This window comes from Saxophila tyrrhenica (assembly GCF_035928015.1).
Source record: "Saxophila tyrrhenica strain CCFEE 5935 chromosome Unknown scaffold_2, whole genome shotgun sequence".
NCBI classification, from domain to species: Eukaryota; Fungi; Ascomycota; class Dothideomycetes; order Mycosphaerellales; family Extremaceae; genus Saxophila; species Saxophila tyrrhenica.
This window is the reverse complement of record NW_027041734.1, coordinates 954621-977788: the sequence shown is the minus strand read 5'-3', so window position 1 is coordinate 977788 and position 23168 is coordinate 954621. Positions and strand designations below refer to the sequence as shown.

The following is a 23168-nucleotide window of genomic DNA, read 5'->3' as shown; positions in this document are numbered from 1 at the left end:
GAAGCACGACAGAGTGGCGGATGACGTTGAAATCTCAAACCGACTCGTCTGTAGGATATATGTCATGGTATTGGCTACTCTGCTCGCGCCCGCAGCCAAAGGTCTACTCTGAAGGCAATGGCGCACTTCATTACATGTGTGCTTTGCTGCAGAGCTGATACTGGATGTCGCCCATAATCCCCGTTGATGATCTGGTGTTCAGATATGCTAATTCTGAATACACGGTGCGTGGCAACCGATGGGGCGAGACATCTGTGGACCCTGTTACCAAGAACAGACAGCTTCCATGCGTTCAGGTCTGTACCTGGCTCCAAGTGAGAATTACATGACGGTGACCGGCGGCGCCTGACTTTGATCAACATGTCCTTCTCTGGCAGAAATGCGGCAGTGAAAGCGGCCGACCAGACATACCAGGCAGTCTTCTCCGAGACGATAGCGTGGCCAAAAGGCCGTATCCCTCCCGTCAGCGGGCGGCGGTCGTCTATGAGAACGTCTATTCGCGGCTCACGCTGACCTACTGGGACGCTTTCAATCGACAGCTTGTCTGGGAAGCTTTATGGCAATACGGGGAGAGCTTTTCCTTTCCAGATTTCCATCCACGTTTCGTTTTCGAGCGCACAGTCTTCAAATCACCACTGTCTTCCTCCACCGAACTGAGGGATCACACAGACAAGACCATCGTCGCACCTCAAACTCAATACCGCCGATACTGCCGACTGCTCCAAACAATCGCTTCGGTCACCTAGCAGACCTTTCATCATGGTGTCACCAATTGGTGAGAAAGCTGTCGACAGCCAGATCGAGAACGCTCTTGAGAAGGGAGCGGTTGAAGGTGCGAACTCTCACACACTACACATGCATTGCTCATGTTGTCAAGAATCGCCCCCTCTTCCACCGCCAAGAGGTTGGCGAAATAAATTGATGCTGTGGTGCATTCACATGGTTCTGGCAACCGCAACATGCCTCTTGTTCTGGTGGACAGCCAGGAAGACGCTGCCACCGTCCGTCGTGCCTTGGGTGATCTACTTCGAGCCGGAAAAGACGGCAGCGATTCACCTCGTTCATGATCGTCATGGCCAACAACTACTGGACCAGAATATTGATTCGGCAAGCTGCAACTGCGCAGGAAGCGGCAGCTGCGCCTGCCCCCCTGAACCTGCCCCCAAATGAGACTGAGAAACTGAGGTTGTGATGGCCGTCACATCCTGACCTGACCCTTTCCAACACGAGACGAAGTAGGTGCTCCGGGACGGCTCTGTGATCATACTTCCAGGTTTCAGGTTTTCTTCTGCTCCGCCGACATCAGACTTCTTCATCACGACCACCACTTCCTACTCTCCACTCGAACAAGACAAGACCAGCTGCGCCGTACTCGTCATCACCAGTTCACAACCATATCCGTCAACGAGAATAGCTCACTCATTTCTCTTCACGACCGTGACTACCATCCTCACCATGGCTTCCACACAGATCAGAAGGGACAGCAAGACAGAGGTAGCCCTCGAGCAAGCCTTGACACACGGTACCTCCTTTCTCATCCAATCCGCTGTTCGACGAAGTCACTGACCTGGAGCAGCTCCTCGTCCACTACCACCACCGCCCACGACCTGGCGCACATACGCGAAGCGGTTTTTCGTCCAACTCCTCGTCCACACGGTTTTGCAATACATCGCACCGTGCATCGTGCCATCGCATCTGAGATCATACCTTGGTCTTGACTGGTACGGGGGGACATCACCGTGGCGGCCATGGCAACCTTCATCACTCGAGCCATTCTTGCCGAAAGTCTGGTGGCCGTCGACAGGCGCACTGCGTCTCCACCTCCCACCCCGAAAGGTGGAAAGCACCCCAAGAAAGCAGCGGCAGCTCAGAAGTCCAAACCCGACGCGGAAAAGACGCAGCTGAAGCACGAGGTAGCAGCCCTCGTCAAACACGAGCTAGAAGCAGACCTCTACCGCGTCGACACCAGCATCGCCCGGTCCGAGTTCATGCTGCAAGAGCTTCGACCTCTGGAGCTCGAGTTGGCGGAGATGACGCGTCTTCTGTCCGAGGATCACAAAGTCGAGCACGAAGACAGCTGTGACAACTGCGCGCTGATGCGCCAGACGGACATCTTGTTGCGGGAATTTGAGCGTGAGGCTGGATGTCGGCGCGAACTTGATGAGAGCCTGGAGGAGTTGAAGGGGAGTAGAGCTGCTTTGGCGGGATAGTTGGGAGGGTCGGACGTTGACTGTCGTTATGGTGGCTTGCATCGGCGCGAGTGGATGGCAGAGGCTTCCAGGATCATCGTATAGGGGGCGGAAGGGACCTCTCATTAACTTTGGCGCTGGCTGGCGTTATTGTTTCGGGGTGGAAGGGAAGTCGGAGATCACAAGGGACACCATTCATACCACAGCGCATTAAGCGTGCACTACAGTTGGCATCAGCACAATGGCAGACACCAGTCCAATGCATTTTCCGTCTTATCGCACAATGCACTCACTACTATACACTGTTTTTCCATCCTCTAATCCACCCTCAACACCCTCGCTCCCCGCCTCTTCCCACTCTTCTTCCGCTTATTCCCCTTCTCAAACGCCAAAGCCTCCTGATGACTCCGGCCCAGATTGTCCAGATCTTTCACTTTATAGATCCGGATGATCCAGTTCTCCGACGTGAAAGCCTCCTCCAGCGTGCTCAACTCGGGCCCTTGCGCGGGGAGCCGCGAGCCACGCACACGGTCGGTCGCTTGGCCAGCGGGGAAGAGGGAGTTGTAGTTGTAGTAGGACATCTTGTACATCAAGCTGTTGCGCATGGTGGGCGTGGCTTCGTCGTCGATGCGGTATTCGCCGCGGGCGGTGAAGAAGTCGCGTTCTTTGACTTCGTCGGGCCAGATGCCTTGACAGTGTCAGTGTCATTTATTCGAGTCAAGAAAAGGGGAGAAGCTCACCTTCAGCGATCCTGACCATCCACAAGAACTTGTTGATGTCGTCACCGCTGTACCCGAGCAGACCGCCAAAGACCACCAGCACGTAGTCGACCTCGTGCTGCCTCATGATCGGGTATGAAACCTCCTCCCGGCTCGACATCGCCTTGCCAACCGTCGCAATGTGCGTGTTGTTCCAGGTGTTGTTGTCGACCAAAGTCGGCCGATCCGCCATGCCACCAATTTGGTAGCCGTAGTCCCACCAACTCATGACCTTGGCGGTCTGGTGAGTATTCTGCCGAAGCCAATAATAGGCTTCTCTGTAATCGTCGATGATGTGCTGGCTACCATCGGGAAGTCGAGACGCAAGCACCACGGACGGCGAAGAGTACGCGTTCGAAGTCACCCATGTGCAGTGGAGCACAAAGAGCAAGAGATAAACGGTCAAGGCACCGGTCGTGGTGGCCTTGGAGAGGTAGGAGTAGATGCCTACGATGGGCTTTGTGGTGGATCGGAGTGTGTCCGGAACCGCAGCAGCCAACTTCTCGGAGAGATTGGCAGAGCCGTTCGCTCTCGGACCATTTGCTTGGTGTTGAGCTGGTTCCGCAGGCTTCTCTGCGACCAGGAAGGTGTCCAAGATGTGGCTAAAGGCCATAGCGGCAGCAACACACACGATCGGCGTCAGTGTGAGCATCAGACGTACCATGACGCCAGCAAAGTAGCTGGCGAGGACGGAGTAGATGACGATGAAGACCTGCTCGTCCTTGAGGTTGCGGAAGCACATGTAGACACCGGCTGGGAAAAGCCAGATCAAGAGGTTCAGGTCGAAGAAGAACGCTGGCCACGCGGTGGGCTGATGCTCTGAGACCGAAGCAATGATCGGAATGTGTACCTTTGCGTATGCCGTGTCCCAGAGGGAGTAGAAGCGACCAGACCAGGGTGCGATGGTGCCCGAGACAGTGAGGAGGACCAAAAATCCGAACGCTGCTGCGAAGACGACCAGAACGAGGCCGCGGAGTAGCGTTTGGAACTGCTTCGATGGCAATTGAGTGCGGACGTACTCGGTGAAGCCAACCAGCTGCAGAAGACCGAAGACGCCTAGTCAATCCTGTTAGCATATATCTGAGTAGACTGCTCTGTGCTGAACATACCCAATGCAGACATGTGGTCGCTACTCTTGATCGGCAAAAATCCAACGAACGGCACCTGCATACTCGCCAATGTGCCCAACGCATACCACGTCGTATAGCTCACGTACAGCCTCGGGCTGAAGCGTCCCATACAAATGAGGACGAAAGCGTGCAGCGGCAGCAGATTCGTGATGAAGACGTATCCACCCCACGCGCTGACCATGTATCCGTAGAACAATGCGCAGAAGCCAGCCCACATGATGCTCCCCTCTTTGACCGCCTTGATCCACAGGTAGAAAGTGAAGACCAGCAAGAAGATAGCAATCGCCTCGTTGTCGTAGCTACCTGCCACCGATCTCGAGATGTAGCCAGGAGTTATTCCCATGAATGCTGCGGCGAGCAACCCTGCTGAGGGCGAGGTTGTCATTTCGGATGTAAGGAGGTAGGTCGCGAAGGCTGTGAGGCCAGAGAATGCTGGTGCTAGCAGCACACATATGTTTCGAATGTCGACAGGAAGGGCGAGGAAACGGAGGACGTGGTAGATGATCCCAGACGTGACCATGAGGCCTGGGTATAGAGTACCGCCGGTGACTCGTCCCAGGGGGTGCCATGTTCCTGTACATATCCCAATCAGCACTCTGTCATCGCCTCGAAACCATGCGATGTCCAATACGTACGGTCATCGAACCAATCCCAAAAGTTGTAGAAGCCATTGTTGACCAGATATTTTGTTGCCCGAAAGTTGAACCACGGATCGACTGTGCACATTAGCTATCTGTGCTTCCTTGCCATACTGACTATACTCACACTCGTGAATGATGCTCTCGAATCGAATGACAGAAAACAACCTGCTCGCAACGGCAGCAGCAGCAATAGTCACCAAGATGATGACCCGTAGGAGGCCTCTGGTGTTTCTGCCGCTCTCGCCCTCGAGGAAGAACTTGGTGGCGGACCCTGCCTCTTCGACGGCCATCTTGAAGGATTGAATTGGCAAACGAGAGACACAATGGCGTGTCGTCTTCAGTCCCTACCTTTACCTTTACTCCAAAGGCCAGCTTGCTTGGCTTATGTCGTCGCTAGCTGCGGCCAAAGCCGGAGCTAGTAAGGGTGCCTGAGCGTTGACGACGCAACTTTTCTAAAGGAGATAGATCATCACGAGACTCTTGCATTGAATCCTTCTCCCTTGTCATATCACCTCACAGTCCGACCACCATGTTTCTCCTCAGACGCGCCGCCGTGCGCGCAGTGTCACAAGGAGCATCTCGCCAACTATCAACCCTCTGGCCATTGAACGCAGCCCGTATCGCCCGCCTGGAGACCTCCAAACCCATACTCAGCAGATCATTCCATCAAAGCCGGGTATGGCGCGCCGAGGAGGACAAGAAAGAGGTGGAGGAAGCGAAGGATGAGTCGACAGCCGCAGCTCAGGAGGCCGAAGAGGCTGCAAAGGCTGCACAGCAAGCCGCCGATGATGCTGTTGTAGAGGCGGCAGCGTCAAAGGCACCAGCAGCTGAACCTGCCGTACAGGAAGCGCAGGAGGTTGCTGAGGGCGAGTCCTCAATAGCTGAAGAGGCTGCTGAGAAAGCTGCCGCTGCGGCGTCAACAGCACAGTCAACTGGTCCTCCAGAGCCACCACAACCAGCTGCTGCTGCGCCTCCTTCATTCCCCAACGACTTCCAGGACAATGCTCAAGGCGGCTCGAGCTTTGGGACTCCCGCACCATCTCGCATCCTCTACATCGGCAACCTGTTCTTCGAAGTCACTGCAGCTCAACTCGAGGCGGAGTTTGGCAAGTTCGGCACCATCACCAACTCTCGCATCGTCACAGACGCACGTGGTCTGTCGAAAGGCTTTGGGTACATCGAGTATGCACAGCAGTCGGCGGCGGATCAGGCGGTCCGTGAGCTGGACCAGAAGGTCTACCAGGGGCGAAGGATGGCCGTGCAGTACCACGTGAGAAGGGAGAGGCGGCCTGGGCCAAGCGGAGTAGCGCGGCCCAAGAACCCGCCGAGTAAGACGCTGTTCATTGGCAACATGAGCTATCAGATGAGCGACCGTGACTTGAATGGTGAGTTCAGGTCTCAATTTCTATCACAGTTTGATCAGATGGCTAATTGGTTTCCTCTCAGACCTCTTCCGTGAGATCCGCGATGTGCTCGACGTACGGGTTGCTATCGACCGCCGATCTGGACAGCCGAGAGGATTCGCGCATGCCGACTTCATCGACGTCGCGAGCGCCGAGCGGGCAAAGCAGCACCTCGAGAAGAAGGTCGTGTATGGTAGACAACTCAGGGTGGATTTCTCGGCGAGCTCAGCGATGTCGCAGACTCCCCGCGACTAGACAGTGGTGATGAGGAGGTTCGCAACAAGAGAGGAGCAGTCAAGAGGGCAACATCAACACGCCTGCAGCAGAGCGATGGTCTTGTGGATTAGAAGAATTGCACATGGCCGATGATGCTTCCTGCAAGGCCTCTGCGAATGTTGAAGAACTGTTTGGACCGCGAGATGTACAGCATAGCTCAGGAAGTGGAAGGGGTCTGATTCATGGCTGTACTTGAGATGTAATTATATGCATGGCGGCGCGCAGGGAGATACCTTGGGCCTCCATACTGTACGAAAAGAAGATACTTCACTCTGGCAGTCGTTTCAAACACCACATCTGAGCGCCCATTATCACGTGAACATACTGGAGGTGGCGTCATTCTATGAGCCGAGGTCGGCTGTGAAGACCACCGAGTGTGCCCTGCATGAACTCCTCACACTCACACTCATGTAATCAACACTCTTCTTCTTCTTGACACGCAGTCCTCCTTGAGCATACCGTCCACCAGTCTGCTACACCACCATGTCCTTCCTCTCCGGCCCCGAGTGCTCCACCGGCTCCAACCCCCTCTCCCAATTCCAAAAACAAACCTCCGCCGACACATCCCTGCAACGCGACCGCCTCACCTCACGAGGTCCGCAACAGCTCAACGGCTTCCGCTCCCAACAGGGAGTCCCCGATGATGCCGCCTTTCAAGACTTCGCCCACGCCGGGCCTCAGATGCCGACCGAGGCCCTGCCCCACTTCGAGCAGATGCGGCGGGAGCAGGAGTTCGCGAACCGCAGCGGAGGCGCCACGCCCAACTGGGCCGGCGAGTTCGCTCAGCAGCCTCCTCCAGCAGGGTTTGCGCCGGAGGAGTTTGCGGCGCAACAGCAACAACAGCGGGCGGGTGGGTTTAGTCCACAGGACTTTGCGAATTTCAGAGCACAGCAGGGGCAGGCGAGGACAGCGACCCCGCCGTTCCAACAGCAGCAGCCCAGTAGCATGTATCAGAGGCCAATGTACGGGGGTGGAGGCTTCGGGATGCAGCGGCCTATGATGTATGGGCAAGGCATGGGAATGGGCCAGCAGCCACAGGAGAGTTACACGGGGAAGGGGAAGGGTAGGGTACAGGAGCTGAGCGATACAGACTGGGAAAAGCAGTTTGAGGAATTGAGTACGCAGGACAAGGAGCAGGATCTGGACAAGGAGGCGGAAGAGGCGATGGAGAGGGAGTTGAATCAGATGGACAGGTGAGTCAAGCGATTTTCATTTGGTTGTGGAGGGCCTCCTGCTCACTCGTCGTGAGTAGTGGTTTCGGCAACTTCGAGGATATATGGAACGGTATTCGGCAAGAGACTAACGCAAGCAGGGATATGCTCGCGGAGGACGAGCTTGCCAATCATTTCGGAGACGACATCTACGACCAATGGAAAGACTTTGAGGGTCAGTTTGGCGAAACCAGGGCCAATGATTACGGCAGAGGGCCGGCAGACGGGAACTACATGTTCGAGGAGAACAACGTGTTCAAAGACGTGCCAAATGCTTTCGAGGAAGGACAAAAGATACTACGAGAGGGTGGCAATCTCAGCCTGGCAGCGTTGGCCTTTGAATCTGCAGTACAGAGGGAGCCAGAGTTTGTGGATGCTTGGGTAGCGTTGGGCCAGGCGCAGGCACAGAACGAGAAGGAGGCGCCAGCAATACGTGCGCTGGAGCAGGCACTCAAACTGGACCCGGACAACCTTGATTCCTTGATGGGTCTGTCGGTTTCTTACACAAACGAAGGTTATGATTCTTTGGCCTACCGCACCCTGGAGCGGTGGGTTGGCGTCAGATACCCATCCCTTGGTGTGAAGCCGCGAGGCCTGGGCGAGGATGAAGAAATGGGCTTCACCGACCGACACATCCTGCACGAAAAAGTGACGAACCTGTTCCTCGAAGCCGCGCAGATGAACCCAGACGGCGAGAACGTGGATGTCGACGTCCAAGTCGGCCTCGGCGTCCTCTTCTACGGCAGCGAAGACTACGACAAAGCCGTCGACTGCTTCACCGCCGCTCTCAACAGCGCGCAGCACGGCGTCATGAAGCGCGAAGGCGAAGAGCACCTCCTCTGGAACCGCCTCGGCGCCACCCTAGCCAACTCCGGCCGCAGCGAGGAAGCCATCGAAGCCTACTCCCGCGCTCTCGAACTAAAGTCCAACTTCGTCCGCGCCCGCTACAACCTAGGCGTCAGCTGCATCAACCTCGGGGTCCAAGAGGAAGCCGCCGTTCATCTCCTCGGCGCACTCTCGATGCACCGCGTAATGGAAGTCGAGGGCGTGCAGCGGGCGAAGGAGTTCATGAAGGACTCGCAGGGCAACGACATTCCCGACGACGTTGTGCAGGGAATGTTGCAGCAGAACCAGAGCACGAATCTGTACGATACGTTGAGGAGGGTATTTACACAGATGAATCGGAGGGATCTTGCGGAGATGGTGGGGACGGATATGAATCTGGATGCTTTTAGGTCGGAGTTTGAGTTCTGAGGATCAATGAGGGATGCCGGGGATTTGGGGGAGCTGCACAGGGAACATGAAGAGACCATCGTGCATGCTGGAGGCGAAGCAGGAATGCCAGGTCGCCAGCTCCGGGGGTTCACTGGATATGATTCTCCACACGGGCAAGCACCGTGGACGTGAGATTGGGGTGAGATTATGCGATGGCTTGGGAGAAGTGGATACTAATGTGTATCTAGCTGACTGAATTGGATGCTTGTATAGATGGGCGTGTTGTATAGTGGATATCTGCAATCAAGATAAGCATATCTTCCAGGCTCGCCGTTCGCAACAACACCGTCGTCGATAGTGGCTCATACCGAATCCCAACGATCATCGTCGACTACTCCATTCTCAACGGCGATATCGTGGCAGCCACGTGCGATTCTTCTATCGTTCCCTGTGTTCCGTCCGATCTGACTCGCCGATCTCGACCACGTTCGCTTGCAGCCCCTCGGAGAGCGTCGCAGGATTGGCGGGGAAAGCGCAAGTTATCTGCATTCACCCCGGTTCCCAAGCCTCGTCTCCTCCTCTCGCTTGACTCGACTTATCTCCTCTCATTCCCAAGCACGTTGGCACGTCCGGGCAAACAGCTCTGCCTATCAATCGAGCAAACGCTTTAGGAAAGCACCGAGATATGCTGCTCCGGGAGATGGAAGCTGCCGTGTCGTCAGCTATCTCCAACACTCTTCCTGTCTGCGACGGTGGGTAGGTCAAGATTGTACAAAAGGTACCAAGGTACTACTGCTGTTTCTGCTGCTGCTGTGCCGCTTCGCGTTTCATCATCATCCTCCCTTAACTGGCACAACGTCTTTCCTCTCCATATTGTGAGGGCTATACGACGCCATGTCCAACACCACATCCAACTCGCCGCCCGGCGAGAAGATCTCCCAGGCCCCGTCGACGCAATCAGACCCAGAACAACTCCACGGCAAGATCTTGGACGAAGACGAGAGCCATGAAGTCTTTCAGCGCGGCGGCGCCGTCAACTTTCGCGGCGTCGGCTGGGTTCGCTGCACCCTCATCTTCCTCAAGGTGCTCTTCGCGACCGGCGTGTTGTCTATCCCCTCCGCCATGGTCTCGCTAGGAGCCGTCGGCGGCGCGTTCAGTGTGATCGGGTGGGGCGGTTTGAATACCTACACCGCCATCATCCAAGGCGACTTTCGCAATCGTCACCGCGGCTGCCACAGTATTGCTGACATGGCGCACGAAGCGGGCGGCCCAGTGCTGCGAGAGATTGTCGGCGGCCTCTTCGTACGTCTGGGCTAAAGCTCCTCCAGTCAGTTGCGGAGATGCTAACACCTCCATCCTTACAGATCATCGCATACGTACTGTGCAGCGGTTCTGGAATCCTCGGCGTCTCCATTGCCTTCAATACCTTCTCCTCCCACGGCACATGCACTGTCTGGTTCGCGCTGGTCTCCGCCATCCTCACCGCAGGCGCCGCCTCGGTGCGCAAGTTCGAGAAACTCTCCTTCCTCACATTCGCCGGCTTCATCTCCATTTTCGTCGCGGTCCTCATGATCGTCATCGCCGTCACCCTGCGGGACCGCCCGGCCGCCGCACCCCAAACAGGCGCATTTGAGCTCGGCTACTACGCCATCCCACCCACCGTGACCTTCGCAGCCGGCATGACAGCCACCTGCACCATCTTCATCTCCTCCGCCGGGACCTCCGCCTTCCTCCCCGTCATATCAGAGATGCGCGAGCCAAAGGACTACCGCAAAGCCGTCTTCGTCGCCATGGGCTTCGTCACGAGCTCCTACCTCTGCTTCGCCCTCGTCGTCTACGCCTGGTGCGGCGAATGGGTCGCCTCTCCCTCCCTCGGCTCTGCAGGCCACACGATGCAAATCGCCGCGTACGCTGTGGGCTTCATCGGCCTCATTGTCAGCGCTTGCTTGTACCTGCACGTGGCCTCCAAGTACGTCTTCGTCCGCATCTTGCGGCACAGCAAGCACTTGCAAGCCAACACGTTCGTGCACTGGGGCACTTGGCTGGGTTGTATAGTCGGGTTGTGCGCGGTTGCATTCATCCTCGCCGAGTCGATTCCAATTTTCAACTACCTGGTCGCTATCACGGGGAGTGTCTGTTTTGCGCCGCTGGCGATTATGCTGCCTGGGTACTTATGGGTGTACGATCACCCACACTGGCGGTCAGGAGGGGCTGAGAAGATGATTGTGTACTATCTGCACGTGGGCATGATTGCGCTTGGAGCGTTCATCTGTATTGGCGGAACTTATGGTGTTGCGATAGAGATCAAGGGTGCCTATGATAGCGGGTTGATTGGTGGTGCCTTTAGCTGCGCTGACAACTCTGCTTCAGGACATTAGACGTAGATTCATGAAGGCAGAATTATGATATGTATCATCCATTTTCATTAAGCTATGACTACAGGCAGGAGCCTTATGTGTACTATTCATGTTCATCGTGCTAAAGCTACTTTGTCGTGTTCGCATTCCCGTTCGTGATCCATGCATAGCCCCCAGTGTCCCATGCTTCCCACCGCGTGCAACTCATGTCACTTCGTCGGGCCCTTTTCGTCGCTGCCATGCTCGTCCTTGAATGCTACCTCAGCACCCCGTCCGTTCCATGCACAACCACCGTTCCCAGCGCCATTTACTTCATCCTCCGCCCATTCCCGACGCCCTTCAAGTACGGATACACCCGTTGCTTGGGCTGCTTCGTGCTGGATACTTGCTACTGTGGCGGCACGGGTTCTGACGACAGCTCAGCCCTCTCCAGCAACGCTTGCTTCTCGCTTGGTGCATCCGGCGAGGGGTGATACCTCGGCAGTCCATGTTTCTCAGACGCATGCACAGCTCGCACAGTCTTCCTGAACATCGCCAAAACCTCCCTCACGCCTCCACTCACAGCCTCTAGGTCGTCCTGCTCAAGCTTGTCCGAGTGGAAGTTGAAAGCGTAGCTAGCTTCAAGCCACGCCAGAGCCGATCCAAAGCACGCTTGAACCGCCACGTAGCGGCGGACAGAGTTACTCTGCGCTGGTGCCCACCATGCCACGACGAAGAACGTGAGCATGCACCAGATCTGTGCGACGTGAGTGCTGAAGAAGCGGGCTTCCGGGACGAATGAGTCCAGATCGTGGTGCCTCTTGAAGCGGGCGAGGAAGCGGGTGACCACCAGCATCTGCGCCAGAGGGAAGAGGGTGAAGGCTGCGGTGAACAGGGCTAGCAGGTAGAAGCTGTAGATCGCCACTTCCAGCACGGCGGTCGTGTTCCAGACGGATGGATCGGAGACTGCATCGTCCTTGAGCACGAGAAAGCAGACAATAGCATCAACCAGGGTGATGACGATCACATTCAAGAGATAGACATGCGCGACGAAGAAGTGGCCTTTGGTGATGCGAAGGACCTTCTTGTTCATCGCTGTGAAGATGCTTGTCCGGTGAGCAGGATCATTGATCAACTCCTTCGTGCTGCGGCGGATGGTGAAGAAGCCAACGACACCCAGGCATATTATGGTCAGAGAGAGGGCGTAGGAGGCAAGGAGGATGTAGCTTCGCAGAGGGTTGTAGGTGCGTTCGATCCATTGTGTTTGCCAGCTGCCGCAGGGCATGTCGATTTCGCGGTCCATGTTGGGCTTACTTCGATTGTGTGGTCACTGTATTCTCAGAGAGAGTAGATGTTTTCAGCAGCCTGCGAAGACCGTGATGGAATCGGTGGGAGTTTGATCCGTGAGAGAAGTTGGAACGAGGAAGGTCGGAGGTCGTCCAAGTCGGCCAGGCAACCTGAAGGCTGGCGAAACCTTGCTTGGAGCAGCCTCAGCCTTGTAAGCCTCCGGTGAATCGAATGTTTTGCCTCAGATTTCACAAGATGTTTGAATTGTGAGAGAGTCTTGAAATGCGTCTTTCCCGTCGTCACGATCCTGCCCAGTCGTCGTCCCGTCTCTCCACACCCACCATGCAGTGCATGCATTAGCGCCAGCACGCCATGCGTTTGCCGCGGCATGTGACATAGACGACTCAGGTCTCGATACTCACTGATCTGGTAGTCTGAGGGAGCACTGGTAGATTAAAGGCCTTCAATCACTTCAGACCATGTGAAGATTTCTGTGTTTGTAGTGCAGTAGTTCTGTGCCAGCTACTTATACGTATCATTCCAGCCCAATCCAACCCAAGAGCCCGTCACTTCGTATTCTCAGCATTCCGAAAGACCTGCATCGTATGATCCCATACTTTCTCCCTCATATCCTCCTTGTCAAAGCCAGCATACGCCGCCGACAAATCGTTCGTGTCCCCATCAGCCTTGACCGAATACGCGCCACCACCAAGGACCCCGTTCGAGCTGGAGGCGACGTCTTTCCGGTCTGCACCCAGGCTCTGCGCAGGATACCGCTCCGTAGCCAAATACAACACCCTCTGCCCAATCTCCTCCGCGCTCGTCGCATAGATCTTCGCCAGCGGCGCGACACAAACCCACACCAGTTTAAACCACCAAGGATGACTGTCCGCATAGAAGTTCGGCGTAATGACCAGACCAGGGTACATGTGCACGCAAGCAAGCTTTCCCTCGTTCTCTTGGGCGAGCTTCTCGAAAAGCAGCGTCTTCATGTAGACGGTTTGACTCCGCACTTTGGCGAAGGAGAAGTGCTCTGGTTGTCGTAGAGAGAAGTCGGCAGGGTAAAACTGCTTTTTATTTTCGAGGCCACCTGCGTAGATTGATATGCACCGGGCGCCGGGTGGGAATTTTGAGGCGCGGAGAAGGGGCAGCAGTTTGGTGATGAAGCGCACACGGGAGTAGTAGAGCAGCGACATCGAGGAATCGAGGCCTTCTTTCGTTTCTGTGGGTTGTTAGCGTCGATGGGTCGAAAGCAAAACGACAGCATACCTTCACGAGGACCTTCCAGCTTGAGCACCGCCTGCGACTGAACAAGGGTATCTACTCTTGCTCCAGGTTTTGCACTCTCGCGCTTCTCGATGTCTTCACAAGCCGCATCCACATCCTGCATAAGCGCAAGATTGCCTCCTTTGACGAACTGGAATTCTCCTTCTGGACAGAGCTTGCGGCAGTCTCCCAGGATCTTGTCCGCCGCGGTTGCGTTTCGTCCCACAAGGTAGATACGTAAGCCCCGACCTTGAGTCGCCTTGGACGCTGTTTCGGCAAGACATCGTAGCGAATACTCGCCAATTCCTGTCGTAGCTCCCACGAAGACAGCGACGAGGGGATGCTTGGAGACGAGCCGGTCATTAGCAGCGCGGGCGGTCTCGAGGCGGACCATGGTGCGGACGGCAGGTTGAGGGATGATAGCGGTTTTTAAGCACGGTTTGATGATGGAGAGGAAGTGGAAGAAAACATGACTTATCTTATACAGATTGCCCACGTCCGTGACTTGGGCAGCTGCCGCACGGTTGGAAGACGTCTAATTACGGTGACGATGCTATCCACGCCGCCATAGACGTTCTGGGCGTTCATGCTGCGAGGTTTGGCGGAATGTGGTTGATGTTGGAGTTCTAAGCCGCAACCTCGGAGGAACTGGTAAGAATACGGCGGTCCAAACTTTCAAACGTGCCATTTATCCTCTACTCCTGGACTCCCTTTCGTCTTCTCTTCCGTGCCTACACCTACTCGACCGCGCTATTGCAATTCTGGTTGCGTGCTAGTCTGTCCCCATCGGCGATGTCATGGCCCAGCCGTACTGTCGCCCATATCAAGATGAGTTACATCTTCCCGCTCGATGCGCGGCCCTTTGACCTGCTACGTGTTTAGCGAGCAGTGCAGCGCATCGTGAGGGTGTTCGATCATTTTCACTCTATCAATAGGCTCGTACAGCACGATTGAGCAGAAAGACACTTGATTGTCCCGTTGCAACGCCAAAATAATTGAAAGAGAATGGTGCTCAGCTAGCACGTACACAAGCGAGACTGGGACATTGTTTACTTCTTTGAACTGACGACAGAAGGACAATGGATGATACGCCCATGTAGACTCGGCTCGAAGAACAAGGATTAGTCGAAAGAGCCTCATATCGCTACCGTGAACGGAACGCTTCTTTGTCTTTGGTCCCGGGACCTTGCGCCAGTAAGTTGAGGGTAAGATGTGTGTTGGAGCTCACCCGCACCCAAACTACTCTGCATCTCAAGTCAGATCCTTGCAAAATACTTCCGTATTCAAAATGCAGTCTTCAACCCTTGTTCTTCTGGCGGCAGCTGGCATCGTGAGCGCAGCGGCACCACCTGGCTATGGTGGTAGCAGCTGCCGCACTGCGTCCTCCTGCGACCCGACCTCGACGACATACTCGTCCGTCTACACCACTCCGATCACCAAGACGGTGACTCGCACCTACTACAAGACGGTCGTGTCTACGACTGTGGTTCCATCCACGTACGAGACCTTCGAAACCATCCCCATTACCGGATCGACGACCACCGAAGTTATCGAAACAAAGACGATCCCGTACACGATCCAGTCTTCCACGGTGGTATGCTCGACTGTGCCGTGGGTTATCATGACCTCCTCAACGAGCGTGTGCACAGAGACTTCGACCATCCCGTACACGACCTCAAGCATCAGCACCTGCACGGAGACGACTTCGATTCCCAGCAGCTACACTACAAAGACTCCCTGCACCGAGTCGAAGACAGTGACCCGGAAGACCACCGGAACGAGCTACAGCACGAGCACGGGCATTTCATGCAAGACTACCAGTTCATGCTGGCCTACGTCCGCTCAAAGGCCTCCTGGGTACGTACGGGAGCCGATAAGGAATTGATAATGGCTCAACGGTACAGTGTTGAAGTTTTTGGTTGTATTGATAGTGTATACCTGTAGTACAAAATGTACGAGTACAGCATTCTGGACTGAACTGTGCTTGCTTTAGCTGCAAATTCGACCGGATAAGTTCGCTTCGATTTGCTCACCTTTCGTCTCACCAACCCCTTGCACAATAATCCGTCAACCCGTCAGCTCCCACCAACTCAACGCAGCACACAATCCATCTACAACCACAATCCCGGCCATAGCATCGAGATTCATATATCCCTGCGAATAGCTAGCGACCGCATTTACAACTTCAATCCCGTGTACAGCGGCACTGCCCAAAACAGCCAGCTTGTTCTCCGCTGACTCTCGTTCGTACAGTTGAATCGCGAGGCCCAGCACGAGATCTCGATTTCCGCACGCCCGAGTCATAAAGGTGGTTGAAGGCGTCTGTTTGATGCGAAGCATACCGGCTGCTGTGAATGGCGCTACCATGAGGAGTGCTCCGATTCCGATGTGGCCGACTCCAAGTATGGTGTTGAGTAGTGTCGACATGTTGGTGTTGGTGAATTAACGAGACGATGAGCAGACGAAGAGGCGGGTGTTATGAAAAAGCTTCATGCCTACGTTGTGGGAACCTTCTTATACGGTGCTCTCCTTTCGGATTCATGACAGAAAACAGTATCTCGCGTCCAGATTAATAAGACGTCTTCTGCTTTAGCGGAGATAGTATGCAGGAGGTTACAACTTCGCGGACCAACGGGGCGTTTTCGGACCGACGTGACCGAGATCGATTCCGAGACGACCGCGAATGCTTCAGTCGACCTGCACCGTACCAAAAAAACTTGAACAAATGCAGCTGGTGCACTTTCTTATGCACATACGGCGACTCGTGAGGCCGGTCACGGACCAACAAGACTCCGTCAGACAGCACGTTCCGAATGCTTGACATCATTACCCGCCTTCTCGCCGAGCTTGTGTTCGGGATCGAGGTCGGTATCCACGACGACCGTCTCGCCAAAATAAACAGCCAGCTCTTCCAAGCTACGTTTCGAGGTCTCTGGATCTGCGGAATGAGGTCAGAGCTGGGAGAGCGGAGGTAGATCACTGCGGTGTGCTTACAAACGAAGTAAATCACCAGAATCGACACCACGGTCAAGCAAACAAAGACCAGGTAGTAATGCCAGCCGATGTTGGCAATTGCTGTTGCTCCCGGAGTGACGTATGTCTATTGATGTGGTCAGCGGATGTTTCTGGTTGAGAGAGTAGTAGTGCTCACGATGCAGGCCAGGAAATACGTTGTCGTCGACAATGCCATGCCTCTGGATCGGATGTTCGTCGGATAGATCTCGCTGCTGTATATGAAGCTCGCAGCGTCGATGAAGAGGCCGTAGAAGAAGACGAAGAACATGATTGCAAACACCGCGACTTTGCCGCCTGCCTTATTTGGTGTGGCGACGGTGACGAACTCGGCTAACATGGCTATCTCGATGATGAGAGCGACGAGGCAGCCGGTAAAGCCCGTGAGGAGGGCCTGCGGAGGAGAGCGTGTCAGTGAGAATGGCCACGAGAGCGGGGGTAGAAGGACATACGAAGCGTCGTCCAGTTTTGTCGACCGTCAGAAGGCTGAAGAGATTGCCCAATGCACCGATCAAGGTGTAGATGCAGTACATCAACAGCGACAGCGACGCCGAAAGGCCCAGGTTTCCATAGATGATAACGGAGTAATAATTGATAACGAGTGCTCCAGTGTTGTTCGCTGCGAATTGCACGAAGCAGGACAGGAAAGCTCGCTTGCGGTAGCTGGCGGTCTTGAAGATGCCCATGTAACCGGATGGTTGGGTCTGCTCAAATTCGATCTGCGCCCTCATTGAGAAGAACTCTTCGTGCGCGGCAGTATCGGCTGGATCGTTTTGATCATGGTGAAGGCGCTGCACAATTGTCCAGGCTTGGTCTGAGCGGCCACGCATGAGCAAATATCGAGGGCTTTCCGGGACGAAGAAGCAGCCTATGCCAAGAGAGCACTGTTAGCGAGTGTACATAGGAGCAATATGCGATAGCACGAGCAGTCTTCGGTCAAGCAAGGAAGGCTATGGCTTACCAATGGTCAGCAATAGCGCAGGGATGCATGTGAAAGCAATCGGCCCTCTCCAGCCGAAAGTCAGGTTGGTCGAATAGAAACACCCAAACCCAACCCACGAACTGATATTGTATCCGCTGACTAAAAAGAACCCGTGAAGTCCAGTTAACATGCCTCTCTTTGCAGCTGTAGAGCTCTCCGCAAGGTAGACCGGTGTAAGTGTGGCAAGCGCTCCAAGACCCGCGCCTTGTAGTATACGAACGACGATGAGCATGGCGATATGGACGCTTCCGGCAGCAAGAGCTCCTCCAATCATGGAAACCACGGCGGCTAGTTGTATCGTCCACTTCCGACCAATGTTATCAGCGAGCGGGCCACCACCCAATGCGCCGATGATTGCGCCGAAGAAGAACTAGCTGTCGTTAGCACAACTCGTGTACATGAGGTGGACGGACATGCCAGGGCATTGATAGCACCGAGGATGCTGTTTGTGTATGACGCTGTCGGGTCGAGCTGGAAGTACCTTCGCCGCCTTTAGCACCTCGATGACCGCGCCGAATGTATTCTCTCGTACTCGTAGAAGCCGGGTTGACCTATGCTCGTCGCGAAGGTTGCGAAACCGAATCTGCAGGATGGAGATGGTAAGACTCCGAGCATGTTGGACGATATATGAACGAACCCATAGTTGAAGGAGCCCAGCGCAACCGTGATGGAGATCGCGATGTTGTATCCTGCCAGTCGAGGTCAGATGAGTACGAGTTGATACAACAGTCACAACGGATGCTCTAACATACCACTGGTCCTGGTCATCTTTGCTCTTGAGCTTAGCCCTGTGTTAAAGTGCGGTGGAAGATCAATCCAAGATTAGGGATGCGAGAGTACATATGTATCTGCAAGGCGCCGAGCAGCCGTCGTAGATGCATATCCACAGACCGTAGATCCAGATTCTCTCCGCTATTCCCCAGACCTTCTATCAATGAGGCACGGCCAATGCGGGGATGGTAAAGTGAAGGAGTAGTTCGCCTACCGGAGAACGTTTCCCGAAATTCAAGAGGCTTGATCGACTGAGAGGGAAGGTTTCGAGGCAGCGTCCATAAGCGTGATGTCTGGAGAATGGATGAGGCTCAGGGTTAGACTGATATAGGAGATAAAGAGGGCCTTCTCTACCCTTGAACACCATTCGAACCCATGGTCGCAGCCATACCTTCATCGCAGTACTCGCTCTGCTGTCGGAAGTAATACTTCGTACCCGAGAGCTCCACCGTCTGGCCTACCAACGGCTTGCCTGATGAGGCACCGTTGGCCTGCTTCCCGTCACCATCCAATAGCATCAGGACGGCCTCCACAATCTTCTCCATGGGTACAAAGTTGTCTTGCGGGAAATTCTTCCATGCATCTGCCGCGAGCAGATTGGTACGGACGGCACCAGGGCAGATGGCCTGAGAATTCATGTTGTTAGATTATCTCAGTAGTCCACTTAACGTTTGAGTCGACACTCACGTTCACCCGAACACCATCATTCTCCCACATGGGTCCAGCAATATTCCGTGTCCATCCTAGCGCAGCAAACTTCGAGCTGCCGTACACAGGAGATGCTGGAACAGCATACAGCCCTCCGCAACTCGCAGTCACCACTAGACTCCGTGGTCCCCTCCCATCATTAGAAGTCTGACGAAAGTAATGCTGCGCGAGATAGCTAGTATTGATGACAGCGGTGGTGTTGATGTCGATGACTATCGGACTAAAGGGTGGAGGAGGCTCATCTCCAGTGTCGTAAGCCTTGTAGAAGTCTCCACGCTCCATTATTCCGGCATTCGCATGCACAAAGTCCAGTCTCCTCGTAGTTTTGAAAACATCCTTGAAAGCTCCGGCAAGAGATGAGTATTCTGTCACATTGACTTGATGGAAAGCAGCCCCAAGTTGCTCAGCTGCCTTGTTGCCGCTTTCGACGTTCATATCGAAGAGATGGACGTTCCAATTGCCTCTCTTTGAGAGCGCTTCAGCGACCGCCAGGCCCATGCCACTGGCGCCGCCAGTGATTATAGCAGTCAGAGAAGTGGATGCCATAGCTGGTTGTGATCTCGACAGAAGGTGGGAATGCGTTGGTCGTCCGATGTGGTTTCAGGCGTGCTGCTGGGTAGGGCGTAGTCGTATCCGGACTCGGTGAGATTCACCTAACTTGATCACGCAAGGTATATTCATTCGTCAGTCAGAAGCAAGTGTCGATACTCTGCTATGGCGCTGTCAGCTCTGTTAATCATTCCAAGTGCTCAACCTCGCCTGAAATACCAGGCCGGATAATGTTAACCCAGCTCTACTTGGGCTTGACCGGCAGATTCAGCCATGAGCATTGATTCTCCATCTAATACACATGCCATCCGCATAGCTTCTTAAAGCAGAGTCGCAGCGCCAGCATGATACCATGTCATATTTCTCATTGGAAGGAAGAAGAGCGTCGTCCCGACCTTTGCTTCCAAAGTCATGAAGCAGCGAGACAAAAGTCATAGCAAGGCAAAAGTCGAGTCTTGCAATCGCCTCCTGACGGCATTGGAGACTGCAGAGAAGATACAACCATGACAATGTCGATGACCCGGTGACAGTAGCTTTCGAACAAATACTGCCCATCATGATACCTGCACTTGGACCCTTGAGCATAGTCGCGCTCATCTTCGGCGGCTGCTGCTCAAATGTCTTCGCCCTCGAAGCAATCCTCCAGTATGGACACTACTATGACACCACGAAGCATGCTGCTAACACGTAAACAGGAGCGAGGCCAGCAGCGGTCAGTCAACTGCGAGAAATCGTTGCCATGCTCGACTAACGATCACCCAGGCCTCCTTATAACATTTGCCCACTTCATCTGCACAACCCTAGCCGCCTACCCAACCCAATTCTCCTCCACAGGTCCCTACATGCTGCGTAAACCTCTGGTCCCAGTACGAAAATGGGCTGTCATTGCGGCGATGCACTTCGGAATCAACATTCTGAACAACTGGGCCTTTTCGTACAACATCTCGGTCCCTGTCCACATTATCTTACGGAGCTTCGGGAGCGTCTCGACGATGATCGCGGGGACTCTACGCGGGAAACGATATAGTCGACTTCAGGTGTGCAGTGTGTTTGTGCTTACGGTTGGGGTGTTGGTTAGCGCGTGGGCGGATTCGGAGAGTAAGGTGAGTAGATGAGAGAAGTCGCCGCACTCCTAAATGTGGCATCTCTGATGACAACGAACAGGGCAAAACTTCGTCGAAGCAGTCCCAAAACAGCTCAGACTTCTCGACCGGACTCGCTGTTCTGCTCGTCGCGCAATGCCTTGCAGCATGGATGGGAGCATATGTGGAAGATGTCTTTGCCGAGTACGGCGCCAGCTGGACGGAGAACCTTTTCTATGGACATCTACTCAGTCTGCCGCTGTTCTTTCCGATATCGACTACCCTTCGGAACCAGTACGGGAGACTTGCAGCCACACCTCCTCTCAGCGTTGATCGGCTGATCAAAGAAGACAACTTCATGTTCGGGCTTGGGAACCCGCGACTTCTGAGATTTGTCCAGCCTGTCATAGAGCGTCTACCACAGGGGTTACTATTCCTCTCGATCAACACACTCACGCAGCTGGCTTGTATATCCGGAGTGAATTTGTTATCTTCCAAGTCTTCGGCGGTCACAGTCACGATAGTGCTCAACATCCGCAAACTGGTCTCGTTCATTTTCAGCACGATCCTGTTCGGACATGATCTAAGCAACAAGATGATCTTCGGCTCGACCTTGGTCTTTGGAAGCGGTGCACTATACGGATGGGAAACAAGTTGGAGGATACCACAGGAGAAGAAGAAAAAGGAGCAAGCCAACGGATCTGTCGAGAAGAAAGATAGATAGCGTTCACTGCAAAGTTGCAGGTGTTGGAAAGACGTAGAGGGCCCTGATTCGCCCTACCACACCTTACTTGGCAGCTCACGGAAGTCATACTGTTCGTGTGGTTCATGTTCAGAGGTCCGCCAAGGTATTGACTGTTGAGAGATTAGAATCCAGCTCGGCTTCTTCCGAAACATGGTTGTCACCAGCGCCACGAGTGCGTCGACGTGCCAATTCACGGCTGCCACGAGAAGTTGGGCAGCGAGATCATGTTCACTAAACTCTGATAATGGCGACAGTGCTCCTCACGTTGATATTCTTCTTTCGAGTCGGTCCCCGGCAAGAAGATCGTCGCGGACGTCGATCGCATTTGGCAGTCTCTCCGGACTTCACCTCTCCATCTCCACGGGAATGTCTCGGCGTATTCGTGGTGGATGCCGATCATAGATCGCCGAAGCTGGTGAGGACACGTTCGAGGCCACGAGGAGAGGATGATCGTTGTCAACGCTTCGCAGTAGTCCGACGATCCAAGTGAAAAGCGATCATCCCTAAGGATCGCAGCCATACACCTCACGCAAGCCGCATCGTCCTATTTGAGTTAGTGCAGTGGTGGGGGATGGCAGGATGAATTGCGCAAAACGTTTCGAGTGGTCGCACACATTTCCAGCAGAGTGGGAGATGGGGGTGAGGCTGTTTCGGTGGCAACAGACGTTGGACGAGCACAAGATTTGAATTTCCCTTTGACCTCTGAACGACCAACCAACAGATCGTTGCCCGTGATGCTGTAGCGTCGCCGTTCCGATCTCCAGAGTGGGTCGCCAACTCCACGGTCCGGCCAGGATGTTTTTGGGCAAAGGTCGTGCAGCAGCGGTCGGGAAGGCCAGAACCTGGCCAGTGACAGACACGGCGTTGCAAGGTGTTCGCTGTCTGGTAATTGCGGGAGTACTCCCGGTGTTGAGCATTTCAGGTAAAAAGGGGGCGAAGGTCATGGCTACCATCAGGGCGTCGGCATGCGTGGGATATGTAGCAGCAAAAGCAGGGCCACCCAGCGCCGTTGAAGGTAGCCGCGCTCCTATGATGGGTCTTTGACTGCTGTGACACCTGTACGAGGTTCCAGACTCGAGCACAGCAGTAGTGCACCCATGCCAAGTCGCACCGGCTGATGTCTCGTAGCGCTGTCATACCACGTCTCCGAGATGCGTGGTCGATGGAGGATATGGCCATGCCTCAACTGGAGGACTGCTTGTTGTGATAATACATGTAATGATGGAATCCAGAAGATAGAGTTATTAGACAGAAGTAGCGGCCGAGCGAACATCCGCGATCGGCACGATCCTTGCTCACTCGACACGTGCGCTCGCCTGACTAGCAGCCGACCTTGCATTGACGGTGCGCCTCGGTCCTCTCCCAAACCCATCCGAGCCATCCTGAAGCTCGACCAGCAACGTCTTCCCCGACCTCACCTCCCCTCAGCCTCGCCACAGAGACGGCGCATCCCAAAGCTGGAGAGTCGCTGCCGCTGCGAACGCCTGGTGGCACAACTCGAGCAGAAGGTTCATGCAAGGCACAAAAACATCGGCGCGGGCGGCATGACACGAGTCACCTCATGATCAGAACCTTCTCAACCACCTAGACTGGACAACGAGACGGAA

At 54.7% G+C, this 23168-nt stretch overlaps 11 protein-coding genes across 11 annotated transcripts; 6 read left to right on the top strand and 5 right to left on the bottom strand.

The window, feature by feature from the left end:
• Positions 1–1748: 1748 nt before the first annotated feature.
• LTR77_001470 (uncharacterized protein) lies at positions 1749–2210 on the top strand (the record flags this gene model as incomplete). Its single annotated transcript, XM_064798732.1, has 1 exon — positions 1749–2210. The coding sequence occupies one exon, from the start codon at positions 1749–1751 to the stop codon at positions 2208–2210; it is 462 nt and encodes a 153-aa protein (XP_064663059.1).
• Positions 2211–2506: 296 nt separating this feature from the next.
• STT3 (oligosaccharyl transferase stt3 subunit) lies at positions 2507–5008 on the bottom strand (the record flags this gene model as incomplete). The annotated part of the gene is made up of 5 exons (XM_064798731.1): positions 2507–2877; positions 2930–4003; positions 4057–4650; positions 4713–4793; positions 4843–5008. The coding sequence occupies 5 exons, from the start codon at positions 5006–5008 to the stop codon at positions 2507–2509; spliced, it is 2286 nt and encodes a 761-aa protein (XP_064663058.1).
• Positions 5009–5247: 239 nt separating this feature from the next.
• Positions 5248–6376, top strand: LTR77_001468 (uncharacterized protein; the record flags this gene model as incomplete). Its single annotated transcript, XM_064798730.1, has 2 exons — positions 5248–6103; positions 6165–6376. 2 exons carry the CDS (start codon positions 5248–5250, stop codon positions 6374–6376), a joined length of 1068 nt encoding a protein of 355 aa, XP_064663057.1.
• Positions 6377–6880: 504 nt separating this feature from the next.
• Positions 6881–8862, top strand: PEX5 (Peroxisomal membrane signal receptor PTS1; the record flags this gene model as incomplete). The annotated part of the gene is made up of 2 exons (XM_064798729.1): positions 6881–7590; positions 7650–8862. 2 exons carry the CDS (start codon positions 6881–6883, stop codon positions 8860–8862), a joined length of 1923 nt encoding a protein of 640 aa, XP_064663056.1.
• An 855-nt stretch (positions 8863–9717) lies between these two features.
• On the top strand, positions 9718–11201 carry LTR77_001466 (uncharacterized protein; the record flags this gene model as incomplete). The annotated part of the gene is made up of 2 exons (XM_064798728.1): positions 9718–10125; positions 10188–11201. The coding sequence occupies 2 exons, from the start codon at positions 9718–9720 to the stop codon at positions 11199–11201; spliced, it is 1422 nt and encodes a 473-aa protein (XP_064663055.1).
• Positions 11202–11568: 367 nt separating this feature from the next.
• Positions 11569–12462, bottom strand: LTR77_001465 (uncharacterized protein; the record flags this gene model as incomplete). The annotated part of the gene is made up of 1 exon (XM_064798727.1): positions 11569–12462. One exon carries the CDS (start codon positions 12460–12462, stop codon positions 11569–11571), a length of 894 nt encoding a protein of 297 aa, XP_064663054.1.
• A 550-nt stretch (positions 12463–13012) lies between these two features.
• LTR77_001464 (uncharacterized protein) lies at positions 13013–14106 on the bottom strand (the record flags this gene model as incomplete). Its single annotated transcript, XM_064798726.1, has 2 exons — positions 13013–13668; positions 13716–14106. The coding sequence occupies 2 exons, from the start codon at positions 14104–14106 to the stop codon at positions 13013–13015; spliced, it is 1047 nt and encodes a 348-aa protein (XP_064663053.1).
• Positions 14107–15000: 894 nt separating this feature from the next.
• LTR77_001463 (uncharacterized protein) lies at positions 15001–15689 on the top strand (the record flags this gene model as incomplete). Its single annotated transcript, XM_064798725.1, has 2 exons — positions 15001–15569; positions 15677–15689. The coding sequence occupies 2 exons, from the start codon at positions 15001–15003 to the stop codon at positions 15687–15689; spliced, it is 582 nt and encodes a 193-aa protein (XP_064663052.1).
• An 818-nt stretch (positions 15690–16507) lies between these two features.
• Positions 16508–17980, bottom strand: LTR77_001462 (uncharacterized protein; the record flags this gene model as incomplete). Its single annotated transcript, XM_064798724.1, has 5 exons — positions 16508–16650; positions 16707–16812; positions 16864–17118; positions 17177–17592; positions 17686–17980. 5 exons carry the CDS (start codon positions 17978–17980, stop codon positions 16508–16510), a joined length of 1215 nt encoding a protein of 404 aa, XP_064663051.1.
• An 847-nt stretch (positions 17981–18827) lies between these two features.
• On the bottom strand, positions 18828–19731 carry LTR77_001461 (uncharacterized protein; the record flags this gene model as incomplete). Its single annotated transcript, XM_064798723.1, has 2 exons — positions 18828–19103; positions 19165–19731. 2 exons carry the CDS (start codon positions 19729–19731, stop codon positions 18828–18830), a joined length of 843 nt encoding a protein of 280 aa, XP_064663050.1.
• A 559-nt stretch (positions 19732–20290) lies between these two features.
• YEA4 (golgi uridine diphosphate-N- acetylglucosamine transporter) lies at positions 20291–21540 on the top strand (the record flags this gene model as incomplete). Its single annotated transcript, XM_064798722.1, has 4 exons — positions 20291–20379; positions 20430–20446; positions 20497–20837; positions 20899–21540. The coding sequence occupies 4 exons, from the start codon at positions 20291–20293 to the stop codon at positions 21538–21540; spliced, it is 1089 nt and encodes a 362-aa protein (XP_064663049.1).
• Positions 21541–23168: the final 1628 nt, after the last annotated feature.